At 46.5% G+C, this 26,343-nt stretch overlaps 1 protein-coding gene across 1 annotated transcript in view; it reads right to left on the bottom strand.

Moving 5' to 3' along the window:
• Positions 1-7,539: 7,539 nt before the first annotated feature.
• The window catches only part of MMP11 (matrix metallopeptidase 11), a 176,215-nt gene continuing 157,411 nt past the window's right edge, over positions 7,540-26,343 (bottom strand). The window contains exons 4-8 of the mRNA XM_086942745.1: positions 25,406-25,539; positions 14,944-15,188; positions 14,168-14,372; positions 13,545-13,805; positions 7,540-11,563 (exon numbers count right to left, since the gene is read on the bottom strand). Coding sequence (XP_086798871.1) covers positions 11,424-11,563; positions 13,545-13,805; positions 14,168-14,372; positions 14,944-15,188; positions 25,406-25,539 — 985 coding nt within the window. The 3' untranslated portion in view covers positions 7,540-11,423. The remainder of the gene's footprint in view (positions 11,564-13,544; positions 13,806-14,167; positions 14,373-14,943; positions 15,189-25,405; positions 25,540-26,343) is intronic.

Raw genomic sequence — 26,343 nt, 5'->3', positions numbered from 1 at the left:
CGAGATTATACATAGCGGGCGGAAACGGAAATACGTCACGCAAACAAAATGGCCGCGCCCGTACTCGACCTTGGGGTAAATTCGCGTGTTGCGCTGCAAGCGGCTCGCGAATACTGCAAAAAAACTCGCGAAACAACAAGCCGCAAAAAAATAAAATGCTCATTCGCACGAATTGGCGGCTTCCGCGGTCGGTTTCGCACGACGCCGCGCCCCGCGAATAGCGCGAAAAAAACCGCAAAACGATTTCAGCAAAAGCAAAAGCAATGAGCAGGTGCAAAAGGTCAACCTCATGATTTGTAACGATTCTTTGTATTGCTTCCTGAGGGGGCCCTCCAGAATTCGGTTGCCTGCTTGCAACTATTGTGTGACCCTGCTCTGACCTTAACTGTATGCCACAAAGGTCCTGATTTACAGCTAAAGGAGCAGACAAGCAGGTGCCAGGCTGGAACTTTAAATTCTTTCAGTGACACATTAATTAGCCCCTAATTCATTATTGTCAGTTGGGGCAGGGCAGGTGTTGTAACTAATTTTGCAACAATGAAAGCACTTAGCAAGTGCAAAAGATCACTAATCAGGGCGCACTAAGGAAGCAGGTGCCAGCTAAAAAAATATTCTGTGACACATTAATCAGCCCCAAATTAATTCAGGTCACTTGAGGCAGGGAAGGTGTGCTTTGCTTTGCCGAAAATAATGTACACTGGACAACCAGAGGGTGTGGTGATGAAACAGAGGGTGGCATGGGTGGGCCAGAGGGTGGCATGAGTAGTCAGAGAGTGGCAGTGGTGACAGAGAGTGGCAGTGATGAAGAAGAGTGTCCCAAACAGGCTGGACATGTAGAAACAACAAGTTCGCAAAACTTGCGACCCGACAGGTAAGTTCGCAAATTGCGAAATTGTAAAAACCCTCGCGAACTGGCAGAAACACGGGCGAACACAAAAAAAAAAAAAAATCCGCAAATTCGCGGGAATTCGCGGATTTTGCGGATTGCGAATCCGCAAATCCGCAAAATTCGCGAACGCGAGATCCGCAAAATTCGCCCATGCTTACCTCTGAGCTGAAATTGCCTGTTGGCTTCTTTCGCCCTTTGCCCTGTTCACTTCCTGCTCCTCCTTGCGGGCGTGGCCTGGACGAGGCAGTGCTTGAGAAGAGGGCTGATGTGAAGGCACAGTCCTGTGCCCTGCTCTGCTTCGCCTTGCTCTGGCTGGGCATCGCCTCTGTCAGACCACAAGCAGCAGACGTAGCAACCAGGTAAGAAATCTGAGCAGCTCATTCTCCCCCCTGTGGCTCCTTAACGTGTGCAGCGCTAGAATCCAGTGTCCATTGTCTCCACGCCTGGCCCATCTATTCTCATCCTCATCCTCCCACAGCCCTAACAGCAGAGGGGAGACCCCGGTGAGAGGAGACCCTGGGTCCGGGGGAGGTGGGCTTTCCCTCTGCTTTTCTGCCTAACTCCGGTACAGCACGGCCTGTTAGTCAGTGGCTGTGAACTTCAAAAGTCGCCATTATTCCTAAGTGGCGCCACTTTGCTGCCCTTTGCTGTTTTGCACTCTTCTACTGACATCTGTGCTATCACAGGAGAGTGTGCTCCTTAGCTCTCAAGTCCCATTAGTGGTGCTCTTCTTCTGGAGCACATGCTTTTCACTTGCAAATGATAAAGGAAGTTTGGTGCCGACCCCTGCCTCAGAATACATTCATATTCTTATGTTTCTTCATCTGTCAAGGGACATGTTTGCAAACCACGACAAAGCAAAATTCGATTCAGGATGGACTTCTGACCATAGTTCAACGAGGCTCCAAGCTTCCGGCCAGCTGCCCAACAGTAGCAAGGGCCCCAATGAGCAGCGGTCCATCGCACTTTCCAGGCCAAGTGGGACCCTGCTGGGTGCTCACAGATGCAGTGAATGAGGTTTATTGTGATAGGTCAAGCTGATTACATAGAGGAGATCCCCACCTGGGCAACAGCCTTAATTATCACATTCAACAGTGATAATGGCCCCTGATGGGCCGCGGCTGACATTTCCTCTCAGACTACATTGGTCCTGCCCACTCGGCGCCCACAGTCAATCAATCAATCAATCAAAGCATTTATATAGCGCACTACTCACCCAGAGGGTCTCAAGGCGCTAGGGGAGGGGGGGTCCGCTACTGCTCAAACAGCCAGGTCTTGAGTTGCTTCCTGAAGGCGAGGTGGTCCTGGGTCAGGCGGAGATGGGTCGGGAGGGAGTTCCATGTCTTGGCGGCAAGGTAGGAGAAGGACCGTTCCCCTGTGGTGGCTCTTCGGATGCGGGGGACGGCGGCGAGGGCGTGGCCGGTCGATCGAAGCTGGCGTTTGGGAGCGTAGAAGTTGAGGCGGCTGTTGAGGTATCCTGGGCCTTGGTTGTGTAGGGCTTTGTGTGCGTGGGTGAGGAGTCGGAAGGGGATTCTCTTGTTGACCGGGAGCCAGTGCAGGTCTCTCAGGTGTCCGGAGATGTGGCTGCGACGGGGGATGTCCAGGATGAGTCGTGCTGAGGCATTCTGGATCCGCTGGAGTCTCTTCTGGAGTTTGGCGGTGGTTCCGGCGTAGAGGGAGTTGCCGTAGTCCAGACGGCTGGTGACGAGGGCCTGGGTGACCGTCTTCCTGGTCTCGGTGGGGATCCACCAGAAGATCTTACGTAGCATGCGCAGGATGTTGAAGCACAACGAGGAGACGGTGTTGACTTGTCTGGTCATGGAGAGGGAGGAGTCCAGGATGAAGCCCAGGTTGCGTGCGCGGTCTGTTGGTTTGGGTGCGCTGCCTAGGGCGGGGGGCCACCAGGAGTCGTTCCAGGCTGAGGGTGAGGATCCCAGGATGAGGACTTCCGTCTTGTCCGAGTTCAGTTTCAGGCGGCTGTTCTTCATCCATTCGGCTACCTCTTTCATCCCTTCGTGAAGGTTGGCTCTGGTGGTGGCGGGGAATCAGCTGGGTGTCGTCGGCGTAGGAGATGGTGTTGAGGTTGTGCTGGTGCGCGATGTCTGCGAGGGGGCTCATGTAGACGTTGAAGAGGGTTGGACTGAGCGAGGAGCCTTGAGGCACACCGCAGATGACTTCGGTGGCTTTAGATCTGAACCGGGGGAGGCGGACTCTCTGTGTCCTTCCGGCGAGGAAGGAGATGATCCACTCCAGTGCCTTCTCCTGGATTCCGACGTTGCTGAGTCGCTGCACTAGTGTACAGTGGCAGACAGTGTATAAGGCCGCGGAGAGGTCTAGGAGGATGAGGGCTGCTGTTTCTCCGTTGTCGAGCAGTGCTCGGATGTCATCGGTGGCTGCGATCAGGGCGGTCTCGGTGCTGTGGTTGGCCCGGAAGCCAGACTGCGAGAGGTCGAGGGATCCGTTCGTCTCAAGGAAGGCGGCCAGCTGCTTGTTGACGGTCTTCTCGATGACTTTTGCAGGAAACGGGAGCAGCGAGATGGGGCGGTAGTTCTTGAGGTCGGTGGGGTCGGCTGATGGCTTCTTTAGTAGAGCGCTGAGTTCGGCGTGCTTCCAGCTCTCCGGGAAGGTAGCGGTGTCGAAAGAGGTGTTGATGATGTCCCGCAGGTGGGGTGCGATGACAGCGTTGACCTTGTTGAAGACGTGGTGAGGGCAGGGGTCGGTCGGAGATCCGGAGTGGATGGAGTTCATCGTGCGGATGGTGTCTTCAGTGCTGATCGGGGTCCAGGCGCGGAGGGTGGTGGTGGTGGGGGGCGGTGGTTCGGTCGTGGCGTGCGACGGTTGAGTGCTGAAGCTGTTGTGTATGTCCGCGATCTTGTTGTGGAAGTAGGAGGCGAGGGAGTTGCAGAGGTCTTGCGAAGGGGTGATGTCATTGTTTCCGGCGTGGGGTTGGAGAGCTCTTTAACGATGTTGAAGAGTTCCTTGCTGTTGTGTGCGTTGTTGTCCAGTTGTTCCTTGAATGCGGTTTTCTTGGTGGCGTGGATGAGTTGGCGGTGTTTTCGGGTGGCGAGCTTGAGGGCAGTCATGTTGTCCGGTGTTGGGTCTCTGCGCCAGGTTCTCTCGAGGGCTCGGCAGTTCTTCTTGGAGCTCTTGAGTTCGTCGGTGAACCATGGGGCTTTCTTGCTACCGGGTCTGCTAGGCGGGGTCTTCAGAGGGGCGAGGTTGTCTGTGCAGTTGCTGATCCACTTCGCGAGGTTGGTGGCCGCCTGGCTTGGGTTCGTTGCGCTGGTGGGAGGGTTCATGCTCAGGGAGGTCGCGAGCTGGTCGGCTGTGATCTCGTTCCAGCTTCTGCGTGCAACCTGTTGCTGGTGATGGTGGATCATGGTCCTTCTGAAGCTGAAGTGGACGCAGCTGTGGTCCGTCCAGTGGAGTCCGGTGGCGTGGCTGAAGGCGATGTCCTTGCTGGATGAGAAGACGGGGTCGAGTGTGTGTCCGGCGTAGTGGGTGGGAGTGGTGACCAGCTGCTTGAGTCCAAGGTTTGCGAGGTTGTCCAGCAGGGTGGTGGTGTTGCGGTCGTTGTTCTCCAGGTGGAAGTTGAGGTCCCCGAGGAGGATGTAGTCAGCGGAGAGGAGGGCGTGCGGGCTGATGAAGTCGGCGATGTCTTCGCTGAATTGTGTGCGTGGTCCCGGGGGTCTGTAGATGAGGGTGCCTCTGAGGGTGGTCTTGGGGTTGATGTGGACCTGGAAGTGCAGGTGCTCGGCGGGTGCGAGGGTATCGTCGTTGTTGGTCGTGATGCGGATGGTGTTCCTTTGGAGGATGGCGATGCCTCCTCCAGTCTGGTAGATGCGGTCCCTTCGCATGATCTTGTAGCCGTCTGGGATGGCGATGGCGATGTCGGGCGCTGAAGAGGCGTTCATCCAGGTTTCCGTGAGGAAGGCGACGGCTGGTGAAGTTGTGTCGAGCAGGTTCCAGAGCTCGACGGCGTGTCTGTGGACGGAGCGGGTGTTGAGCAGGATGCATTTCAGGTGGCTGCTGCTGTTGCTCGTCTTGGTTGGTGCTGGAGTAGTGCAGGTCCGGATGCAGGTGAACTTGCAGGAGTCGCAGCAGAAGGGTCAAATGCCGTGAGGATCCACCTCCTTATTTCTTTGCTGCTGCCCCGTGCAACTCAGCGTATGGTAGTGCGGCATTCCCGGTATGCGGAACTCCATGGAATTTCACTGAGATTTAAGCATAACTCTACAAGCTCCGATCACCTCTAGTTGTGATAGATTGGAGTGGGCTAGATTGTGCTAAAGTGTAGTGGGGTATATTGGGGTGGAGTAGATTGGATTGGTGTAGAGTGGAGTGGAGTAGATTGTAATGGGGTAGATTGGAGGGGAGTATATTGAAGTGGAGTGAGATAGATTGGAGTGGGGTAGATTAGAGTGAAGTGGGGTAGATTGGGTGGAGTGGGATAGATTGGAGTTGGGTAAATAAATTATGTTGAGTGGAGTGGCATGCTGTGTCGTGGAGTGAGTGGCTTAGATTGGGGTGGTGTGGCATGTCGTAGGGTGTCTTAGAGTGTAGGGGCGCAGAGTGGAGTGGCATGTTGTAGAGTGGGGTGCCATACAATGGAGTGACATGGCATACAGTGGAAGGGCATAGAGTGGAGTTGTGTGGCGTCGTGAGGAGACTGCATGGTCTGGTAGCGCAATGCCATTACAGACCACAAATTTTCAATTGAAATGACCATTCCATTTGTACAAAAATACGGTTTTACTGCACACGAACGAAAATATGTGCAAATGTAATCACTTAGTGTATTGATGTATTTTTATCCTATTCAAATATTTGTTTTCACCACACTTCAGAATTACAAGAAAAAGTTGCTTTATTTGTACTAATTATGGTATATTCTGAAACATCAGCACAGTTAATTTATTTTTGTTGTTGTGTGCTAGAAAAAAAAACATCTTACACCCTCCACTCTTACATGGATTCTCAGCAGGATTGTCACATAAATTCTCTCACTTTGAAGTCAGAGAAAAAAAAGTAAACACTAGGGGCAATATGTACCAAAAAAGATTTTCGCGATTCTCAAATTGCGATTTTTAGCGAATCGCAAAATGCAATGTATGTAGGATTTGGTAAAAAATTTGCGAATCCTACATATTCCTTATTTGTGAATTGCAAATTGAGATTCGTAAATAAGGAATACCTTCCGATTCATTCCTATGGGCTAGGAGGCCCATAGGAATGAATGGGAAGACATTCTTAATTTGTGATTACCAATTAGAGAATCGCAAATTGAGAATGCAATTTCAAGGTTGCAAGGGTGCCAAAAGGACACCCGGTTGTACCCCTGAAATATGCATGTGTGCACATTTTGCGCACATACATGTATGTGCGACATATGGCACTTTAAAAAAATCAAAAAGTGTGTTTTTTTTAAAAGAAAATCGCAAATTACCACCAACTTGAAGTTGGTGGTAATTTGCAAATCCTTAAGGCCAAATAGCAAATATCTGGTGCTTCCAGAATTGCATTTAAGGAATCGCAATTTGCAATTCCTTAATTGCATTTGCAAAATAGAGAATCACAAATTTTGCAATTCTCTATTTTGCGATTGCCTTTTGGGATTATAAATCCCAAAAGGCTTTTTCTAATTCGCAAACAGGCCGATTCTGAGAATCAGCCAGTTTGCAAATGGGAAAAAGACGTGATGCATATGGCCCCAATTGCCTTTCAAAGAGAGAGCTTGGCATTTGACCTTTGTCCTTGAATGCACAGCAAATGTGACAAGAAAAGAACAAGATTTAAAGGCCTGTTTACAGAAATTTAGTTTGTTAAAGAATATAGTAAACAAGGTTTGGGCAATGTGATGTACAAACCACAAAGCCAATGCTAAGCAATGGGTGGAATGCATTCCTAGGTCAGTTTTCTGAATGTCCCAAAGATGGCGGAGACTTCAACCTAAAAAGAAACACAATTCAAGCACATGCAGCGCAGAAGAACAATAATCCAGAAATCAATCAGTACTTGGTACATGCTCCAGGAAAAAACAAAAACTCATTGAGACACAGTGAAGCTGAAAGGAGCTGACATAAGCTCTTCAATGAAAAGGAAGAATATAAGATTGACAATGATGCCAATCAATGGTAAGTAATGGGCGGGCAAAAAGTCAGTTTTTAGAGGATTTTTTTTTTTAAAGAAACAATGAATCGTCTCAAGTGACATGGCATTCACCGTCTCTGGCCAGACCTCTTCACTAACCTAACAATGTCTGAGGCACAGAACTGCAGAGCTACGGGCGGGGACAAAACGGAATCCAACTCGGCCTTTGGAGGACAATGTAGGAATACACTGGGAAACAGCGGTAGAGCCTGTATGGAAAAAAATTCCCAATAGTTCTGCAGGGGGATACTATAGGGTCACTGGGACAAGGCGTCACCTACAAAAGATTTTGGAAGACAACCATGAGCTTGTTGGGAGAAAATAAACCCCATCAGGATCTACAGGAGGCTACAGTGGGTATTTGGAGAGAGGCTCTATCGGTAACTCTCACAGGACATGTAGAAGGCGGCTCTAGAGTTAGGTTTGCAGTAGGAGGCTTCTGCGCATTGTGGGCACCCAATAGGCACCATTTCTGTCATTCAGTCACAACAAAGCCCACATGTAGAAAAGAGTTCATGTTTATTGGTACACATAGAAAAAATATAACACATTAAAATGTACAAAAATGTACAGAGATATTTGAACTGAAAACCGATGACTCTGGAATGGAGACACGTGGGATAGTAACAAACTGAACGTTTATGTCGGAAATATGCAGGGAGTCCTGTTAATGCACCGCCTGCTAGGCAGCCTTGGAATCCCTTGAGTGCATCCTTTCTCTACATGCTGGAAGCCTCTCGAGAATACTGCAGCGATCCCCAGTGCTGTACTAATGAACCACTGCTAGAAGTATAGGAACACGAGGTACCGTTTCCATGCATAGTCCAGGAACCAACTGGTGAACCACCGCAAAGCATCCATGGAGACAGCTGGGACATCACTGATATGCCTGCGTGGAAGCCAACCAGTGCAATGCAGCACTACATCTATGGAGACAGCTAGGGCACTGCTGCTATTCATACATGAAGACATCTGGGCCCTACTGATATGTTTGCGTGGAGACAGGCTATGCACCACTACTGAGCATCCATGGAGATGAAGACCACAATTGCACCCCTGCTATTCATCCATGGAGACAACTGGTGCATCACTAGGGCACTACAACTGTGCATCCATGGAGATAAGTACACTTGTGCTGTTCATCCATGGAGAAAACTGGGGCACCATTGATATGTCTGTGTGAAGATCGACTAGTGCGTAACTGCTTTGCATGCTGAGAATCCAACTAACGCACAACTGCTGTTCATACTGCAAGTCCAAAGTAGCACACCACTGCTATGCACACATATGGTGTCCTACTGTAAATGTGCCCAGCTGCTGTCCCCCAATAGTGCCACTACTGACAACTCCAATGCAGCACTCATGTGAAACCCTACTACTGCCCAATGGAAACCCGCTGTGCCTCTTCCTAGTGACGTCCCTATTGCCCCACTGTCACATAAAGGCCCTGAACTGCAGGACCACATTACTACTCATGCCCTTTGACTGTTTATAGTAAAAATTCCCAGCTGTGCTTTGCATTGGTAACCATCCCTTCCACAGGAGATAGGCAAAGACCCTCGCGTGCTGTCTCCTTGAGGCATTCTTATCATCCAGGTAAATAACAATTACACATTAAAGGGAGGCAGAGTCCTGCTCAGTGTCCTGCACTGATGCACGATACCTCCTTCCATAATAGTCAAAACACACCTTTTTACAAACTGATACAAAATAAAGAATGGAAATAAAAATACTAACTGCAGTGTCCATCCTTAACATCAAAGTTAATGGACATGGCCACAACCTTAGAAAAGGTCTGCAATTCAACGCGGCGGCGTCTGGGTGCTGCCCAGGGTGAGGTAGAACACAGACCATAAAATGTAGGTTGTCTCGAGGGGCTTTTGATGCTCTCTGAAGTCCACAGTGGGTATATGGCTGGCAAGAGGCGCACTTGGAAAACTTTGTTAAAGAGTCACAGTGCTGTCTGACTGCTGATCTCCCAGGAATTGTGTTGAGAATGGTTTACATTTCCGTTTTCTCCCCCTCCACGACCAACACATTGGATGCTTCTTCCACTGTGGTCTATGGCGGTTCAGAACCATAGACCAGAGCAAAGGGGTTTGTAGAGAAAATGTACGTAAGAAGGTGGACTACTGTGACTTTCTCCGTGACTCAGAAGTCTTGCCCTCTGGTAGCCTGGTAATAGACAGACTCAGTTGCTTGGAGCCAATGCTACACGTCATTGCCACAGGCCTACATCATTACAAACACCTTTATGGAGAAGCCATTATAGGAAAAGGACATTACAGAGAAATATCTTTACAGAGAAGCCATTACAGGAAAAGGGCATTACAGAGAAATACCTTTACAGAGAAGCCATACAGGATAAGGACATTACGGAGAAATACCTTTACAGAGAAGTCATTACTGGAAAAGGACTTTACAGAGAAATACCTTAACAGAGAAGCCATTACAGGAAAAGGACTTTACAGAGAAATACCTTTACTGATAGCCACTTCAGTAAAGCCTCGACATATGTTGTAATTAATATTAGGACTCCGTCTAACTATTGCAACACACAAAATTGTTTTAACCGCCCTTTGTTAACTTACCATAAGCTACACTTTAACCCCTTCTGTGCTCCCGTCGGCCAATGGGAGCACTCCCTCCCCAGTGCTGCCGTCGGCCAACGGCCGACGCAGCCCCGCCCACCCTTTAGAACGCCCGCACCGCGGTGGAAAAAACTGCCGCGGTTAAGGCGTTAAACGGAACCCTAACTTTAAACCTAATTCAAAACAAAAACCTACTACCCTTTAGCTTAACAGCAACCCCAAATCTAACATTTGCTCTGTCTCTATGCTCCTGACCCTAATTCTTTTTCTTAACTTTGTGTCTTACGCTAACCATGACCCTATCCTGTCTAGCATTTTAACCCTTTTATTCCAAAGGGTTTTAACTAATGTGAAAATGTAATTCTTTTTTAGCTGAGTTTTATTTTCAGCTCTTTTGTCCAAATCTAGTTTTTCTTCATAATGCCTTTACTCACTAGTGGTTTCCATGTTGAATGTATTTCACTGTAATTATTTTTATTGTAGTGGTTTGTTAGTAAAGAGATTACTTTTTAACAGCTTTTCTCTGTATAGGTTTCTCCCTAAGGGGTTTCCTCATAAACTTTCCTTTGTCGTAGATAGTAGTAGTTAGTAAAGTGATTTCTTTGTAACATCATTTTTCTGCAACACATATTCCCTGTAGTGGTTTCTTTGTTTTGTATTGTATCGCATTTGTATCGACTTTTAAGGTGTTTCTGCTTTGTACTGTGGTTTAACTGTAAATGCATTTTTGTAACACCTTTTCTATGCAATGCTTTCTCTCTAAATGCATTCCTCTGTTTGGTTGCTTCACGTTTGGTGTTACCCCTTTAGTATATTGCCCTTCCATGGACCAATACCTTCTTGGAATCCTGCTGCTCTTTCTTGAAAAATTCTTAATGCCATGCTATGATTTTTGGACAACAGCAGTCTGGGCATTAGCGGCATGGAAACGGTGGCGCCTGTTCTTTAAGTTGCCCTCCTCTCCCAAGAATCACATTGTGAGATGTGCTCCTTAAGCATCTGAAATGATGATGAATACTACACTCAATGTTGAAGGTTCATCTACCACTTGGAAATGTTTACATGTTGGTACCCAAGAGGAATTACTATTTATTGAGTTTGGATCTGACCAATTTAAAGTTTCAATCAAATGGTTCCTCCCCCTCGAGCAATGGAAAGCCGAGTTGGGGTAGAAGGTGGATATCAATGGATAGTTTCTCCTGAGTATATTGCAATGAAGGTGCAATTAAGCACTTTCTACACATTTTGCAGGATTATTGTCTTACTTTCTTTATCAAAATGTGTCAATATTAAATTCCTTGAGCAAGATATATTTTCAGTAGCTCATTCAGATATGAAGGGTGGCGCGTGATCGTCTTTCACATGTGTACATATTGCCCTAAATCCCAAATTCTAACCATTTTAAGTGGGATGGTTTCGTTTCTTAGGGAACTGCCCACCGACCGTGCTCCTTTGAGGGATTAGTAGTTTCTATGACACAATCTAGGGGTTAGCGAACCCCGTCCCAACCCTCACTGCTCAGTGTTCTTTCACTTTTGCACCCAGGTATGCTGTGAATCTCCATCCCCCTTTTTGGTCAAGAAGGATCCACTGCTGATACCACAGCTCCCCAAAAGTTAGTCGCCGTTACATTCCAAAACTGACAGCAATCCACAATTCCCTAAAGAGGTCGAGATCTTCTTATTCCCCTGTTAGCCGGAGGAGGAAGGCACCCTCATCAGGATGTGGAAGCTATGTCTGCAGCACCTCTGGAGGTGGGAAAGAGTTCTGGTCCCAGCATCTGTGGGATCCCTTCATCGGAGTGAGTTGGCAGGAGCCGCTGCTGCGCACTTGAAGAAATCCTGGTTGATCTGGCGAGGGTATCCCTCAAGGACTCTGACCTGCACTGGGTCAAACTTCCAGTACTGTCTTCCCCTCACAAAGTAGGCGTAACCTGCGGGAGAGAAAGGTCACATATAAGGAAGAGGTGAGTGAGTAGGACAGGATGGGGCTTCAGGATAGTGTAGTCTATACATGTCTTACCATTAGCTATTGTATCTCAGTACTACATTAACCCTCATGAGAAATTATGGATCCTCTTAAGTCACTGGACAAGAAAGGCAACACCTTTTATATAAATATACATCTCAGTGCAAGAGTACGTGTCCGTCAAGGAATCTCTTGAATACCTGCATGTGGTAGAGAACCCCAGTGTTCTTAGTCACACGTGCAGGTAGATTTGATTCAGCCATTCCTATCCTGCTTTGTTCTGCATGGGGGCATATGTCTTCTAGGATTACGTTTAAGGTCCTCTACATTATGTATTTACGGTCAATGGCCATCATTTTTTAAGAGTAACATGCTCCTTTGTCAATTCTGTGCCTCTGTCTTTAAGTAACCCTTATGTTCCATAGATGGTACAAATATTTTCTATAATAGCCCAGTTCACCTGAAATAATCCTGCTGGCAATCTGAGACTAGTATCAGGTCATCTCACTTTCAGGAAAAAGCTTAGAACTTGGCTTTTCTCTGTCAGGTTTATTTACTTGTGTGGTACTTTCATATTCACGGAACCTGGGCTCAGTACATGAAACTCTTTTGTGGGTGTTTGTGTACTATAAAAAAAAGTAACATACATTAACATTTGAAGCATTCAGACTGCAGTCTTGTATTTATATGGCACAGAACACCTTGGTAATTTATAATGTCCTTAGAATGTAGAGTTGAGGGTACAATGTTCTATATACCATATTAGTAACATGCCTCTATTCTATCAACAGTTTCTCATCATAGCCTTTAGTTTTAGCACCTGGGAGTTGCTAAAAGAGCTCAGCCTCTTTTAGTGTGCACCCCAATGTTTAATGTTCTCCCTTTGTGGCCTTGCCACATCACCAACCCACTTTGATGTCTTCTTACACTGTTACACCAAGGCACTTTATCTGTTTAATGATCAATGTGATCTGACCTCCCTGCCTGGCACTTACCTTCATCAGTCCATTCTATTAGCTTTGCGGTCTCAGTGGTGCAAGACTCTGTCAAATATCTGCAGATCTTTCCTGCCCTGATAGTCATTTTTCAATGACATCGGCACAATTATTGGAGAACCAACATTCCTGCCATTTGCATTTGCACCATAGGATTACTCTGAAAAATATCAGCCCCTTGTTGCAACTTCTTTTTCACTAAAGCACTGATTGTGCACAGTAAAGTTTTTCATAAAATTTGGCTGAAGCAAAGTCCTTAAAAATATAATGAAATGTCGAGGGCTCTTGCACAGGCAGGGTGGTACTAACATTCTAAACATCTCTTTTGAACCCCAACATACAGGTGTTTCTCGTGAATAACCACAGTTGATCACCCCATCCAGGCAAGCTGTTTTCTATTCTACTGAGGCATGAGGACTGCATTATATGGGTACGGTATCATCGGCAATGCTCTTCTAAGCTTCCAAGAGACAGCCTTTCGGGCACCCAGTTGTATAGTTTCTACATCAGAAGATCTCTCCTCTAGGGTTGCAAAAGCTTCTTATATCTGACACCACGTGCCTGCCCATCAAGAGTCTACGCCTGCTCAATCTGCTTATTTTAAAAACTTCCGGGCAGCCGTCAAGGCTTTTTCGTTTTGAAGGTGTAAATGGAATATAATAATTTCCATATATGTATGGGTTATTTGTATAGCGCGAACCTAGCCAAATGGCACCAGTGTGCAGTTAAAGGGTCATAAGCATTTCCCTCTTGCCCAGTCATAGAGCCACCTGCAGCAGAAACTATGGTCTTTTTTTTTATTAAAGATGTCCAAGAGCACTGAATTCTTTTGTGGGTCATTTTGAGGAACCACTTTCATTGGTATATGTTACTCCGCTAACCTTAGGTCAATGGATGGCCTAGGGGATGGTCGGTTGACAATAGCATTGTTGCCATTCTTTCTGCACTTACCATACTCATCTTGGAAGGCAGCGTCGATGGCCGTGGGCACCCCTCGCCAATCTCCCATGCTTCGGGGGTAGACGTTGTCCACCCGGCGGGTCGTGGGATTGAAGCGCCAGTAGCTGCCTCCCTTGAAGAAGTATGCCTTCTTGTTCTGCTCCGTGCCCCACATCAGAGCTGCCCGCACATTTGGTTCAGTCAGGCCGAGATCTGAGAGCGGCGTGGGGCCTGAAACCTGCCTCTCCCCATCATACACCCAGTACTGGGAGCCTAGTGAGAGTTGGACAGAAGGAGATTAGTTAAAGTCTTGTTTCCATCAGAGGTGCTACCTACATGTTGTCTATATATATTACATGAACTGAATACATTCTGATCTAAAAGGATAATAAAATGAAGAGATTGTGCCAACACACAAAGGTTCATCTTCTGCTAACTGTGAATGGAAAGTAAATGTACACATGTGATCTGGAAAAGAAACTGTAAACTTTTGAATAGAATAAAAGAAGACTGTCTACTAAGGGCGAGTCTTGTTCTTTGCAACTAATATTATGTTTACTGTATGTATTCTGGCCAGTCATGTAGACCAGAAACAAAGTTTTTTCCTCCCTCTTTGCTTTCTGAGCCTTGCTCACCTTGGAAGAACCAGATGTTGCCAGTGGAGTCTTCGAATGCAGCATCAATAGAGTTTGGGATTCCTTTCCAGTGACGCGATGCCAGTGCCGGGTATCCAGACTGTAATTTGCCACTTCGGAGTCGCCAGACATATTGAGATTTGAAGAAGAACAGTTCACCACGGATGGTGGAGATGGCATCGAAATCGACGTTACAAGCATCAGGCTTTAGATAAAGCAGAATACAAAGAGTTTTAATTGGGCTGGTGAAAACTGCTTTGAAAGTTACCGCTTACGTCACCGGGGGATATGAGTTCCCATTGGCTGCTTTACCTCATTCTTTACCTGCCACACTTCTCTCCTGGATTGACATTCAACAGCACACACATTTCAGATCACAAAGCTAGGCTACTTCACCGCAGCTCTCAGAATAAGGCCACCATGGCGTTCCAGAACTCAAACATCCCCAAGGCAGCCTTGCTTATCAATCTTTTACTACAATCGTCTCAGAACTCAGATCTGGGGATGAACCTCTCCCTTCAACTTTCAGTGCTGTTCCATTACTTAGATCAATGGACATAAATTTGCAAAAAATCTCATATAGTGCATCATGAAAATGAATGTCAGCTATTCCATAACTGGGCCATGTTGGTGCACGTGTGTATACACGCGCACACATGCATGCACTTCATGAGGCATTCACATATCGACAGGCATCGCAAATGTCCTGTGCACATCAGTTCCCATAGAAAGAGAGGCGGGGGATGAGGTACTTCATGCATGTTGCCTCCACTCACCTCCAGGCTGCTGATTTCATTGGTTTCGATCTCAGGCTGGTGGGGCTCTGCGACAGCAGGGGTGGGAGCGGGGACGGGCCGCCGCCTGCCGTACAGATGCTGAATACCCTGCTTGTCATCCTCACTCAGGCTCAGGGGGTAGCGGAAGGAGTAGAAGGGCGACATCAGCGACTTGGCGATGGAGGAGTGCTGCAGACCAAGGACGTGTCCGAACTCATGGGCAGCCACCTGCAGGAGGTCCGTCCCTGTGTAGTAAAGAAGAGTACACATTTGACTCTGGAGCGAGAAATTGAGGAGGAGAATGTGGGAATCGGGATAGTGGTGGACAAGTCGAATGCTTTTCAAACAAAGGTTGACCCTACCGAACAAGTCATTTGTAACTTGGGAATGACAAACCTCCTACTTTCTTCTGAAGGCTGGAATAAGCTACCTGCATGCCTTTAGAGATAGATTTGTAAACAAAATGCAAAGTAAGTTTCTCTGCACCAGAATTCTTGAAGTATTGAAGGAGTCGTTTGCACTGAACATAACTTTTCAGGGACGTTGGCTGTGTTGACAGCATTGAGATACAGGCAGATTCCACAGCTATCTCTGATATGTACAAATATGTAAATGCCTGCTTTTCATACTGATGATATGGCACCGTCTAACATTATGGCAGACAATTACTTGAATGTCTTCGATATTATGATTGGTGACACTTCAATAAAACTGGCTGAACAGTTTTGGAAGATGTATTTGTTGCATGTTGAGTGAGGGCTGGATGGTCAACAACAGTACATCCTAAATGGTTTGGTAGACAATGGAATAAGGGCTTAAAAACCTCCCACAGTGGTGTAGCATCCATAACCACAGACACAATTTCTTATTATACTGGAGCTTTATTGTGTTGCATCCAGCCTGTCCCCTGTCCCTACTCTAACTGTCCTCATCCTGTACTGACCCCTCCTCTTCCCCTCAGCCCACCTAGCTCCGCCCACCCCAGCTACTAGACTGTCAACTATATTACATCTCCCCCTTTTTTAACAAAATGAGCTTAATGTCTTCAGTGTTCGCAATTCCTCAATCCACCACACGGGACGGCGGACAGTCTGTTCTTCAAACCTCAGTAGTGTCGAATCAGTGGTGGGCTTGGCTTTGGCCAATCTTTCTGTTGTCTGGATCAGGGCATTCTTGACCACGTTGCGTTTGAACTGTTTACTCTCACACTCCGCAGTCATCATGTTTCCTTCCTGCGGTGTAACTGTTGGTTCAGATGCTCGATCTCTTTCATGAGGGGATAATGTTCTGGTCCTCTTCTGAACACCAGCATCTACTTTTACTTCCTTTTGTCTTGTCCGGTCGAGGGCAACACTGCTCTCCAATCCAGGGTCATGTATACCAGACAGTACGGTGCTATCTGATGAGACTGTCTTGGTTTGGTTCGGTAACTCATTCGCCGCATTTACTTTTACTTTCTTTTGTCTAGTCCGGTCGAGGGCAACATTGCCCTCCAATTCAGGGTCATGTATACCAGATAGTACGGTGTGATTCGATAACTCATTCACGGCCTCGGGTTGTCTGGCGAGCTCGTGGGCTATCTGTGCATAGGCATGTTTCTCTCTCATCTGATGATCTCTCTCTGCTGACATGTCCGGTTTTCCTTGTGGAGTGGATGGCTGGTCCCTTCCCGTCTGGGGATTAAGGTCCACTGTCTCTGTTTTCCTTTTGTAGGTCCTTTGAGTCAGCCTCGCGGACCCCTTCAGGGGTGACGGTGTCTGATCTATGTCCAGATATACTTGTGACTGACATGACAGGTTGTCTTGTGGCGTGACCGAGTATTCAGAGTCCTTAGTGTGTGACGTGTTGCTCTTGACGGGAAGGATGTCCTTTGGTTCCATGGTGCGTTCGGGTGGTTGACGCCATGGCTGTTGTCGGGACCATGACTCGGTCAACTCACGGGATTGAACAGACGAGCCCTCTGGGTCAGAGAAGTCTCTTGTCGACTTCCAGGATCGGACAGACGTGCTCTCTGAACCAGAGGAGTTCCTGGCCATAGACGTGCTTTCTGGGTCAGAGAAGTCTTTTGTCGACTTCCAGGATCGGACGGACGCGCTCTCTGAATCAGAGGAGTTCCTGGCCATACTCCTTTTGAAGCGTTTCTTTGAGGGTGTATCGGATAATGGATGTCTGAAATGAGTGGGCCGTGACACGTTGTTCGTTGACTCAGGGTTGTCTTTAAAACGCTTCTCCGGGCGCCTTCGTCGACTTGTCTTTGGCGTTGTTTCATTTGAGAAGTTGTTCAACAACCACATGCTTGTTCTTTGTGTTTGCTCTTGAGATTTTGCATCTTTGTCTTTCTCACATGTCAACGACGTCTTCTCAGTTTCTTCGTTGTCCCCGGTGTCATTGATGCGTTGGTCTTTTCCTGTTCGTTGTTGGGGAGGGTCAGTTCGTCTTATGCGACCTATTTCTTCTTCCCACTTATTTGGTGCTCGGATACCCATGATGTGGGTGTGATGTGTTCTCCTGCTGGATGATGTTCCTTCAGACTCATCTTCACAACTTGGAGAGGAATGTTTCTGCGCCAACTTCCAGTTTTGACCATTTTGATTTCTTCTTCTATGGCTTGTCTTCCTTACTCTCTTTTTGTGCAGGTTACCTTCTTGTCCAGGAGTGCGGTCTGTCCCACTTGACGCTCCCTCCTCGTCAGACTTTGAATGACACCTTGAGGGTGAAGAACTCCTTGAGGTTGTCCTTTGACTGATTGACTCGGAGTGCTCCTTATCACTTTGTCTCTCTTGTTGTCTTTTCACTGGTCTGCCTTCCCTCTCTCTCCTTTTTGTTTTGTGCATTTTCCGAGTTTCATCCGTCCAGGCATCTTGATATGTTGCTTTCAGAGGCAGGTTCTTTGATCTGTCTTTCGCCTTGACGTGTATTCCAATTTCAGCCTTCCTAATGATTTCTTCTAATGACCAATTTCCTCGCAGGATCTTGAGCTTTGTGTTGGGGTTTGCGCAGCCTTCAATTATCCGGAGTCGAACTGCGTCCTCATTCGTAAAGGTGTTAAAGTGGCAGCCTTGTACCAGGTTTTGCAACCGAATGATGAAACTTGGCAAAGGTTCACCTGGTTCCTGCCGAGCTGTGTTGAAAGCGATGCGCTCATGATCCACTTCCGCTTGTGCGGCGAGACGGGCACCTAGCTTCTCTTGGAGTCTTTTATAGATTTCTGTGTCTTCTTTGGAAGATGTTTTGATTGGGCATCGGCCCTCAGGACCCACCAAATGGAGGAGCAGCATTAAACATTTCCTCTCTCTTTGCTCACCATTGGCGTCCAGGAAGTCACTCAATGTTGCCAGCCAATGGTTCCGTTTGAGACACAGACTCCAGGTATCCGTCTGCACCCCTGGGGGTGGTACTTCAATGCAGGGATTGAACCGTTGTGCTACTTCTTCCCCCGCCATGAGAGGAGAATTTTGATGGATTATATTTGCCGGGCACGAGCTGTTCACTCGTCTTCGTAGCTGATCCTCTTTAGTCGAAACCTGTGGTGTGGTCATGTGCTGGGACGTTGATAATCTTTGCAATCATCACAGTATGTGCCAGTGAATCACTTGGATTTCGTGCGTTCCGAAGTGTCCACCACCCAGCTGCACTGTGCTAGACACAAGGTTTCTTTTCTTTCGAGTTGCATGCTAGTGGCAGGTGTTTACCAACTCTTCCGTGGTGATGCTGGGCACGTTTGACATCTTTGCTCGTTCGGGCGTTCACTGTGCACTAGCGCAAGTCCTCCAGTCACTTCAGTGTGTGTTGTGCTTGTTCCTGGGACTCTCTTTCGCAGTCTTGCCCTCTTCTGAACCTCGTGTGGTTCTGTCCAGCAACTCCTCCCTTCGGCGCTCTTCAGTTTGTGCTCAGCGTCGTCTTTATCTGTCTCTTGAATTTGCTTATGCTTGTTCCATTGTGCTGTTGTCTTTGCTTGGTCCTTGTGTTCGCTTGTGCTTCTTTTATTTTACAGACACGTGTTACTTCATTACATTCGCCACTGCGCATTCGCTTGCGTTTCTCAGTGTTCGCGTTTTCACCCGTGCTGATATTTTTTTTTTGTCAATGCTTGTTTGTTAAGTCACTCTTGTGGTTGCTCGTGCTTGTTCTGTTTTGGTTGCCAAGACTTGTTCATTGTTGTTCACGAGCCGTTATCCACGCTTATTTATTTGCCTTTCCAATGCCTTTCTTTGCATTTACCAGTGCTTGTTTATTTGCTCATACCAAGGCTTGTTGACTTGCATGTACCAATTCTTGTCTATTTGCATTTACCAGTGCTTGTTTATTTGCACGTGCCAAGGCTTGTTGACTTGCATGTACCAATGTTTGTCTATTTGCATGCACCAATGCTTGTTTATTTGCATGTACCAATGCTTGCTTGTTTGTATCTGCCACTGTTTGTTTGATCTTCGCCAATGCTTGTTAATTTGCATCTACCAATGTTTGTTTATTTGCATGTACCAATGCTTGCTTGCTTTTGCCAATGTTTGTTTGTTTCCTTACAGTTATCAATGCTTGTTGACTTTCTTTTGCCAATGCTTGTTTCTTTGTTCTTGCCAGTGCTTGTTTGTTCACTTTTGCCAATGCTTGATTTCTTGACGTTGCCTGACTTCAAGATGGCCGCCTATGGACCACACAGGGTATGTCCTTAAACCCTGCCTGACTCAAAGATGGCCGCCGTAGTTGTCTGCAGGCACTACTTTCTCTCTCTGGACTCGACCCGATTCTACACACAGGACTCACCGGCAGTTGCTCCCAGGGTCAGCATACTCCAGGTTGGGGTCCCTCTGGCTACTGCTACAATCAGGTGAGGTTGGGGTGGGCTCCCGCCTTACTTTGCAGGGTCCCTCGGCGGCTGGTGCCAAAACCCACGCATCCGGTGTGAGGTTTTCCGACGTTGGAGCTCACTCGGGCTCCGATTTCACCGCGCTCAGCAGCGCTTGGCAGGAGACTTTCTTGGGGGCAGTAGACCTTCGTGGGGGCTATGTCCTTCACCCTAGGGCACTTTCCTTCGACCTTTGAGGCTTGGCAGAGTCGGAGTGGGCTCCCGACTTCTGTTTCTTTGGGGCATGCCAAATCACACGCATCGGGTGTGAGGTTTTCTTCCGATCACGGGCATTCGAATCCCGGTTTTCAGGCGCTCGGTCGCGCTCCCCAGCCAGTCCTTCAGGGACAGATTACCCCACCTCTGGGCACTTCTTCAGTTCTCTGGGGGCACAGCAGGGTCGGAGTGGGCTCCCGACTCCTGTATTCACGAGGGTCACTCACCCTGCACGCTTCCGGCGTGATCCGCGATTTAAGCGCGAAGGGCTCTTCTTTGGCACTGAGCGTTTCAGCGCTCCTCTCGGCCACTCTTCTCAGTTCCCTCGCGGTCTGCAGAGGGGCAGGGTCACTAGGTGTTGACCTCTTCGGTTTAGGTGGCAGCTCAGTCGTCTTCACCAGCTCAATCTCGACTGCTGCTTGGGACAGGGGTTTTTTTTCACGAGGTGCTGTGGGTTTGTGGGTTTTGCTTATCCCACCTTCGTCGCCAGTTGTAGCATCCTGCTACAAATAACCACAGACACAATTTCTTATTATACTGGAGCTTTATTGTGTTGCATCCAGCCTGTCCCCTGTCCCTACTCTAACTGTCCTCATCCTGTACTGACCCCTCCTCTTCCCCTCAGCCCACCTAGCTCCGCCCACCCCAGCTACTAGACTGTCAACTATATTACAAGTGGCCAGATGGCAGTCATATTCGAGGTTTTGTAGGTCTAGTAATAGCTGTTAAGATATGTGATGAATCATAACATGACGATGTGTTGTAGTGAGTTACATATCTGCATAGGAGTCGGCGGCTATGAAAGACTTGTGAAAATAAGGCAGTGTTAAAGGTTTGGTGGTTATAAGCAACAGCACATACCTTCAAGGAGAACCTTTCCTCAGTGTAGGGCAATGGTCCTGACCAAATAAGGAGGCTATGGAGAACCTGTGATGTAGCGATTTGACAAGCGTGGCGTCACTGGTCAAGGCTGACCATGAGCTGAACTTACAAGAGTCAAGCGCAGAGGTGAGCTTAAGTTGGCTCGACTCAGACTGTATGGGAAACAAGTGATCTGCACAAAGAAGAGAGGGAGCTAAAGACGACAGAAGTTGGGTCAACATACCACTGCTAGGAAAGTTAAGATATATACGAGTTATGGCAAATGTCTCTCATGGAAGAAACAGGATTTGAGGATGACTGCCCATGAATCTATGGAAGAAGCCATGGGCAGGTAAGGTACCAAATTAATTTGTAAATAGATTGCAATTGGACTGGGCCGGGTAAGGCTGAACTTTCATTAATAAAACCAGAGGAAACAGTACGCCGTCTAGTAAAGCACGTTTTGGCTAAATTGTGCTGTGCCAGTGAAGTAATAGCTAAAATGAATTTCAGAAAAACATGCACATTATTCAGCCAGAGAATTAATAATGTATATGCAGAGTGAGAGGACTTACATGACTGATGCATTTTCTATACATTTTTGAATTTGCTATATTTGGCACATGGTTTACTAGGTGGCGAACTGGCATGAGTACATCAGGCGAGAAACTAAATTTCCACGTTTTTTTTTCCTTTTCCTAATTTTCTCAATGAACATACCCTTAAATTTTACTCAGAATATTTCTGCTAGTACCTTTAGAAATATTTTGGGTTGGGATTGGCCCTGCAAAATGTTTGCCAATACCCACAGATTTACAAAGTTGTGGGAGTTACATGCATTTTCATGGCTACCCTCATAACACACCCTTTACCAGTCTATAACTCTAAAAGTGCCACCATGGAAGCTCTGCCTTGATATGAGATTTTTCGTTATTATAAGATCACTTTAGAATCACAAATGCCTTTTGACTCACCTTTACTGAGACATCTCCATGAAGATCGAGTACAGATTTTTAGGTTAACCCTTCAGGATGGAAACAGGGTCTACTTAAATTCACTGGATGCAAATTTGTCTTACATAAAATGTTTTGAAAAGCTGGGTGGGATCCGGCACATCTGAATTTACACACCGCTGTCTAACTTAGAATTAAGTCTGCAAAATCACTTGTGACGCAGACACAGAGATTTTTGCCTCCCTCATTTTCAAAATCAGGTGCTCCTTAAATAGATTCCTTCCCATCCAACAGATATGTGTCCCTTATAAAACCTTAATACAGAAAGATGTGCAGTACATGACTGCCTCTGAATCCATATATCATTACTAGTATTTGCCAAGACGTGTCACACAATTTAGATATTTCACAGCCTGGTGGGCAGAAAATCTGGATTTTATTAAAGACACGGAGGTTAAAATGATAAATGATCAATGTAGGCTATACGTAAGTATTCGGGATGTTCTACATGTGGATTCCTTTCCATGCAAATTGGATGTGCCAGTGATGATTCCAGGAAAAATAAGAGGAGCCCCATCTGGAAACCTACATATGCAAATGAGAAGTGCCATCTACGGAATTTACCTATGAGGACCAGGTAAGCCAAAATTGACAGAAACCACTATGATTGCATGCACCCCATTTGGATTAATGCTAAAATATGAGATGCTCAACATACATATTTTTATATAGGTAAATTATATGTGCCTAATTTCGATTTTCACATGTGTAGATGTGATGTGAAATTTGTAAATACATGGGCTTGACATGCATTTCTGTTAACTGTAACACAGATTTTTATGTATGTATACCCTATATGGATTTCTACACCCATATAGATTTCTACCTCTACCTATTTTGTACCCGGTGTGGATTTTTCCTATATAAATGAGATGTTCTGCATATAGGTGTGCATTTACTAAGCTTTTGCATTGGGGGTTGTGTCCCTTTAAATGGGCAGCCCGACGCAAAATCCTTTTTGGCATTTACGCAGTTTTGCGTGGTTTCGTAAATACAAAGCAATACAAAGCAGTTCAAAGTGCTCCCCGGTGTTAAATGGGTGAAGGTGCATTAGGATTGTCTGGTGTGTTTTGTGTGTGTGTGTGTATGTGTTGGGGCTTGCACTGCTGAGGAGCCTGCTTTACCAAATTTATTGCTGATGTAGTGGCTGAAAATGATGGATGTGTTATAACAGTAGGGTGGGGCGCTGAATCGCTGCAGCCCGGTCACAGGGAGAGCTCTGTGCGCCCCTCTGCAGGTTCACGCTCTGGGCGTGAGCCCAGCTGACCCGTGCTAACGTGTCAGCAGGGTGCTCCAAATCCCTTTAAAAGCCAATCCTGCCTGCAGTCATTTTGATGCATACTCAATTTGTTTTTGTAAATCTGAGCATGAGCTCAGATCTGATTGAGGCAGGAGACACCTGATTTTTAAGCCAAAAATAGCTTTATATTGGCCAGCACCCACCTGAAATTGCCTCTCCTTCAATACAAGTCAATGGCAAGAATACATTCTCCCGATTATATTTTAAAATCTCCCACTTTCTTCTTCTAAAATGTTGCCATGCATGTTTTCTGTCCATCTGAGTTATCACGGATATACAAAAAATTATTGTGAACCACCCCGTTGGGGCATAAAATGCCCAGCAGCTATAGAAATTCACCGGAAGCTCTGCTAGTGAGCTGGAGCCATAGAAAGAAAAAAGTTACTTCTAGACAGGCTAGTACCAACAGAACACTCATGGAGTGCGGATGAGAATTTGAGAATGGAGGGCAGACATAGAGCACTTCAAGAAGAAGTTATGTTATAAAAAGAGGAGACAGAATCCTGGCAGAAACCATGAAAAGACAGACGTCGTTCCTAGCTTTGATACCAGCACCTCAGGTACACGCAGAAGCAAGGCCATTTTTAAGGTCAATTACTATAATTTAGTGCTCTCTTATGGCAGCACCAGCCCTGGGATAAGATAAGATGAACAAAGCAATGCTAATGAAGTGTGCTACATTGAGCAGGGAAATTGGAAAGCACTTTTTGTTCCTAATTCATTTTTACAGATTATGGGTGAAAAGATTCCTTACTACAGAGAATTTTCAGGGAAGCGAGGCCTCTTTGGGATGCTGAGGCAAACCGGAATAACAGCCTTTTCCATGCAATGCCTTTACCACGCATACCTTAGCTGAATATATGATGTTTCAACGCATGCAATTACAACGCAGTCTTTACATCGCAACTACCATTACATTGCATGATTTTACAACGTATGCCATTACAACGCATACCATTACAACTCATTTTTAAAAACTACCACTACAACGCATTCCATTACAACGCATACCATTACAACGCATAATACATTTAGGGTAACAGTAGGGTAAGTGTTGGATAGTGTAGTGGTAAAAATTACTATTCCCACTCCAGTGAGTGCACAGTAGGGAAAGTGTTGGATAGTATAGGGGTAAAATGTACTTATCCCCATGTACCCCAAAAACCCATACCACCCTAATACTAAAAAAATGGTCTCCATTACTTACCTTATAATGCGTTGTAAAGGCATGCATAGTAATGACATGTGTTGTAGTGACATGCGTTGTAATGGCATGCATTGTAATGGCAGTTGTGTTGTAAAGGTAGGTTGTTGTAATGTCTGCGCTGTAATGGATGTTTCCCAACTTAGCCATGCATTCCTTTACTACACAGCCGCCTTTGCCACGCATTCCTTCACCATGCATGGGAAATTAAATCAGGGAAGGGTAAGTATATATAAAGTGCTAAGTGTCATTTTAGGGTTTGGGGGTAAGTAGTCGCAAAGGGTGGTGAGGGTAATTTTAGAGTTTAGGGTTGTGTATTGGTAAAGGGTGGTGGTAAGGGTAATGTTCGGGTGTAGCGGTAAAGGGTGGTAAGGATAATTTTATGGTTTGGGGTGGGTAGTGGAAAAGAGTGATAAGGTAATTTGAGAAAAAGGGGGGCTCGAGGGGTTTGTGGTGGTTTCTTCATATATGTTGTAAAAGCATTTACATGGCAAAGGCATGATTAATAAAGGCTGCATTGTAAAGGCCTGCGTGGTAAAGGCATGCGCGGTATTGTCATACAGCCCCAGGGCGTAGAGATTGTAGTGTAGCACGTGCAATGGCACCACGGCTCTAGAGTGTGTGGGGACCACTGTGCTGCAGTTACGGCTGCTTTTACTATCCAACTTGGGGAGAACAGACATTTTCCTACCATGCATTGGGCTACATGGCACTCCTGTTCCACCTGGGCAGAGTAAGAATGGCTGGTGAGGATGTGTGTAGAAATCCAGGGAGACACAGTTGTAGTGCAAAGGTTGTTAATTAAGTTAGCAATTAATGCACAACCATCTAGTCATGTCGTGGTCAAAGCCAGAGTGCATGAAGTACATAGAATATTACAATGTGGCATCTCTTGACATCCGTGATACGTGCGCGCGCAGGCGCTCTTTAATACTGAGGCGCTTCCTGACTGCTTCCGCTGTAATGAGGGATAGGTTTCTTGACCCTTCATAGCCTGGCTTAAGAAAAGAACCCCTTTTTACCTAGACTGTTCCCGATGGTCCACGTCTCGTCGTAGTCGAAGTGGACATCTCCTTCGCGATGTGTCTTTGGAAAGAAGGCGTGAGCCAGGATTCCCCCGGGGCCATCGAACGGCAGGTTGTCGCCGTGCCAGTACCTGTGGGAGGAGCACAGGTTTCTTCCTTCAGTGAGGAAAGCGAAGGACACTTTTCAAAAACAAAAGAACTACTGACGTCATACGGATTACACTTTTAATGTTGTCATCCTTTGTTTTGCCACGCCCTCTTCCTTTCTCCACTCTCTGCACTCCCCATCTCTGGGCCGCCCACTCATATTGTTTTCGTCCCATTCCTTTTTTTCCACCAGTAGGCCCACATTCCCTTCCCTTATTTTCTTCCACCCTTCTCTAACTAGCAGGTTTTCTCACTTAATTCTTGATGTGCCCTTTTCCCTCTTTACTTTCATCCCCTTTTTACTCGATTCCTTCTTCACTCTGTCTACTTCATTTGCCTTTCTTCCTTCATTTCCTTTCTTTCCTTTCTTTTACTTTCTCCCAATCCGTCCTTAATCCATCCTTTCTCCTGCCTACTCTCTGCCCCGTTTCTTCATTTCTTATGTCCTTTCTTTCCTGTCTTTCTTTCTCCCAATCCGTCCTTAATCTGTCACCCTTCTGTCTACTCGCTATCGTTTTTATTACTTCCTCCATTGCTTTTGTTCTTTCTTTCCTTTCTCTCTCCCAGTCTGCCCTTCTGCCCACTCTCTGCCCTGCTTTTACTTCCTCCATTTCTTTTATCCTTTCTTTCCTTTCTTTCCTTTTCCCAATCCGTCCTTTCTCCAGCTCCCCTCTGTCCTGTTACACATTTAAATATTCCTTCTCTTCTTTCTTTTCCTGCTCCATCGTTTCTTCTTCCCCAATCTCTATCCTGACCCTTTCTTCCTCCATTTATTTTGTACTTATTTT

Source organism: Lissotriton vulgaris, chromosome 11 (genome assembly GCF_964263255.1).
Source record: "Lissotriton vulgaris chromosome 11, aLisVul1.2, whole genome shotgun sequence".
Classification (NCBI taxonomy): domain Eukaryota; kingdom Metazoa; phylum Chordata; class Amphibia; order Caudata; family Salamandridae; genus Lissotriton; species Lissotriton vulgaris.
Note: the sequence above shows the minus strand (reverse complement) of the source record. Positions and strands in the feature narration are given on the sequence as shown.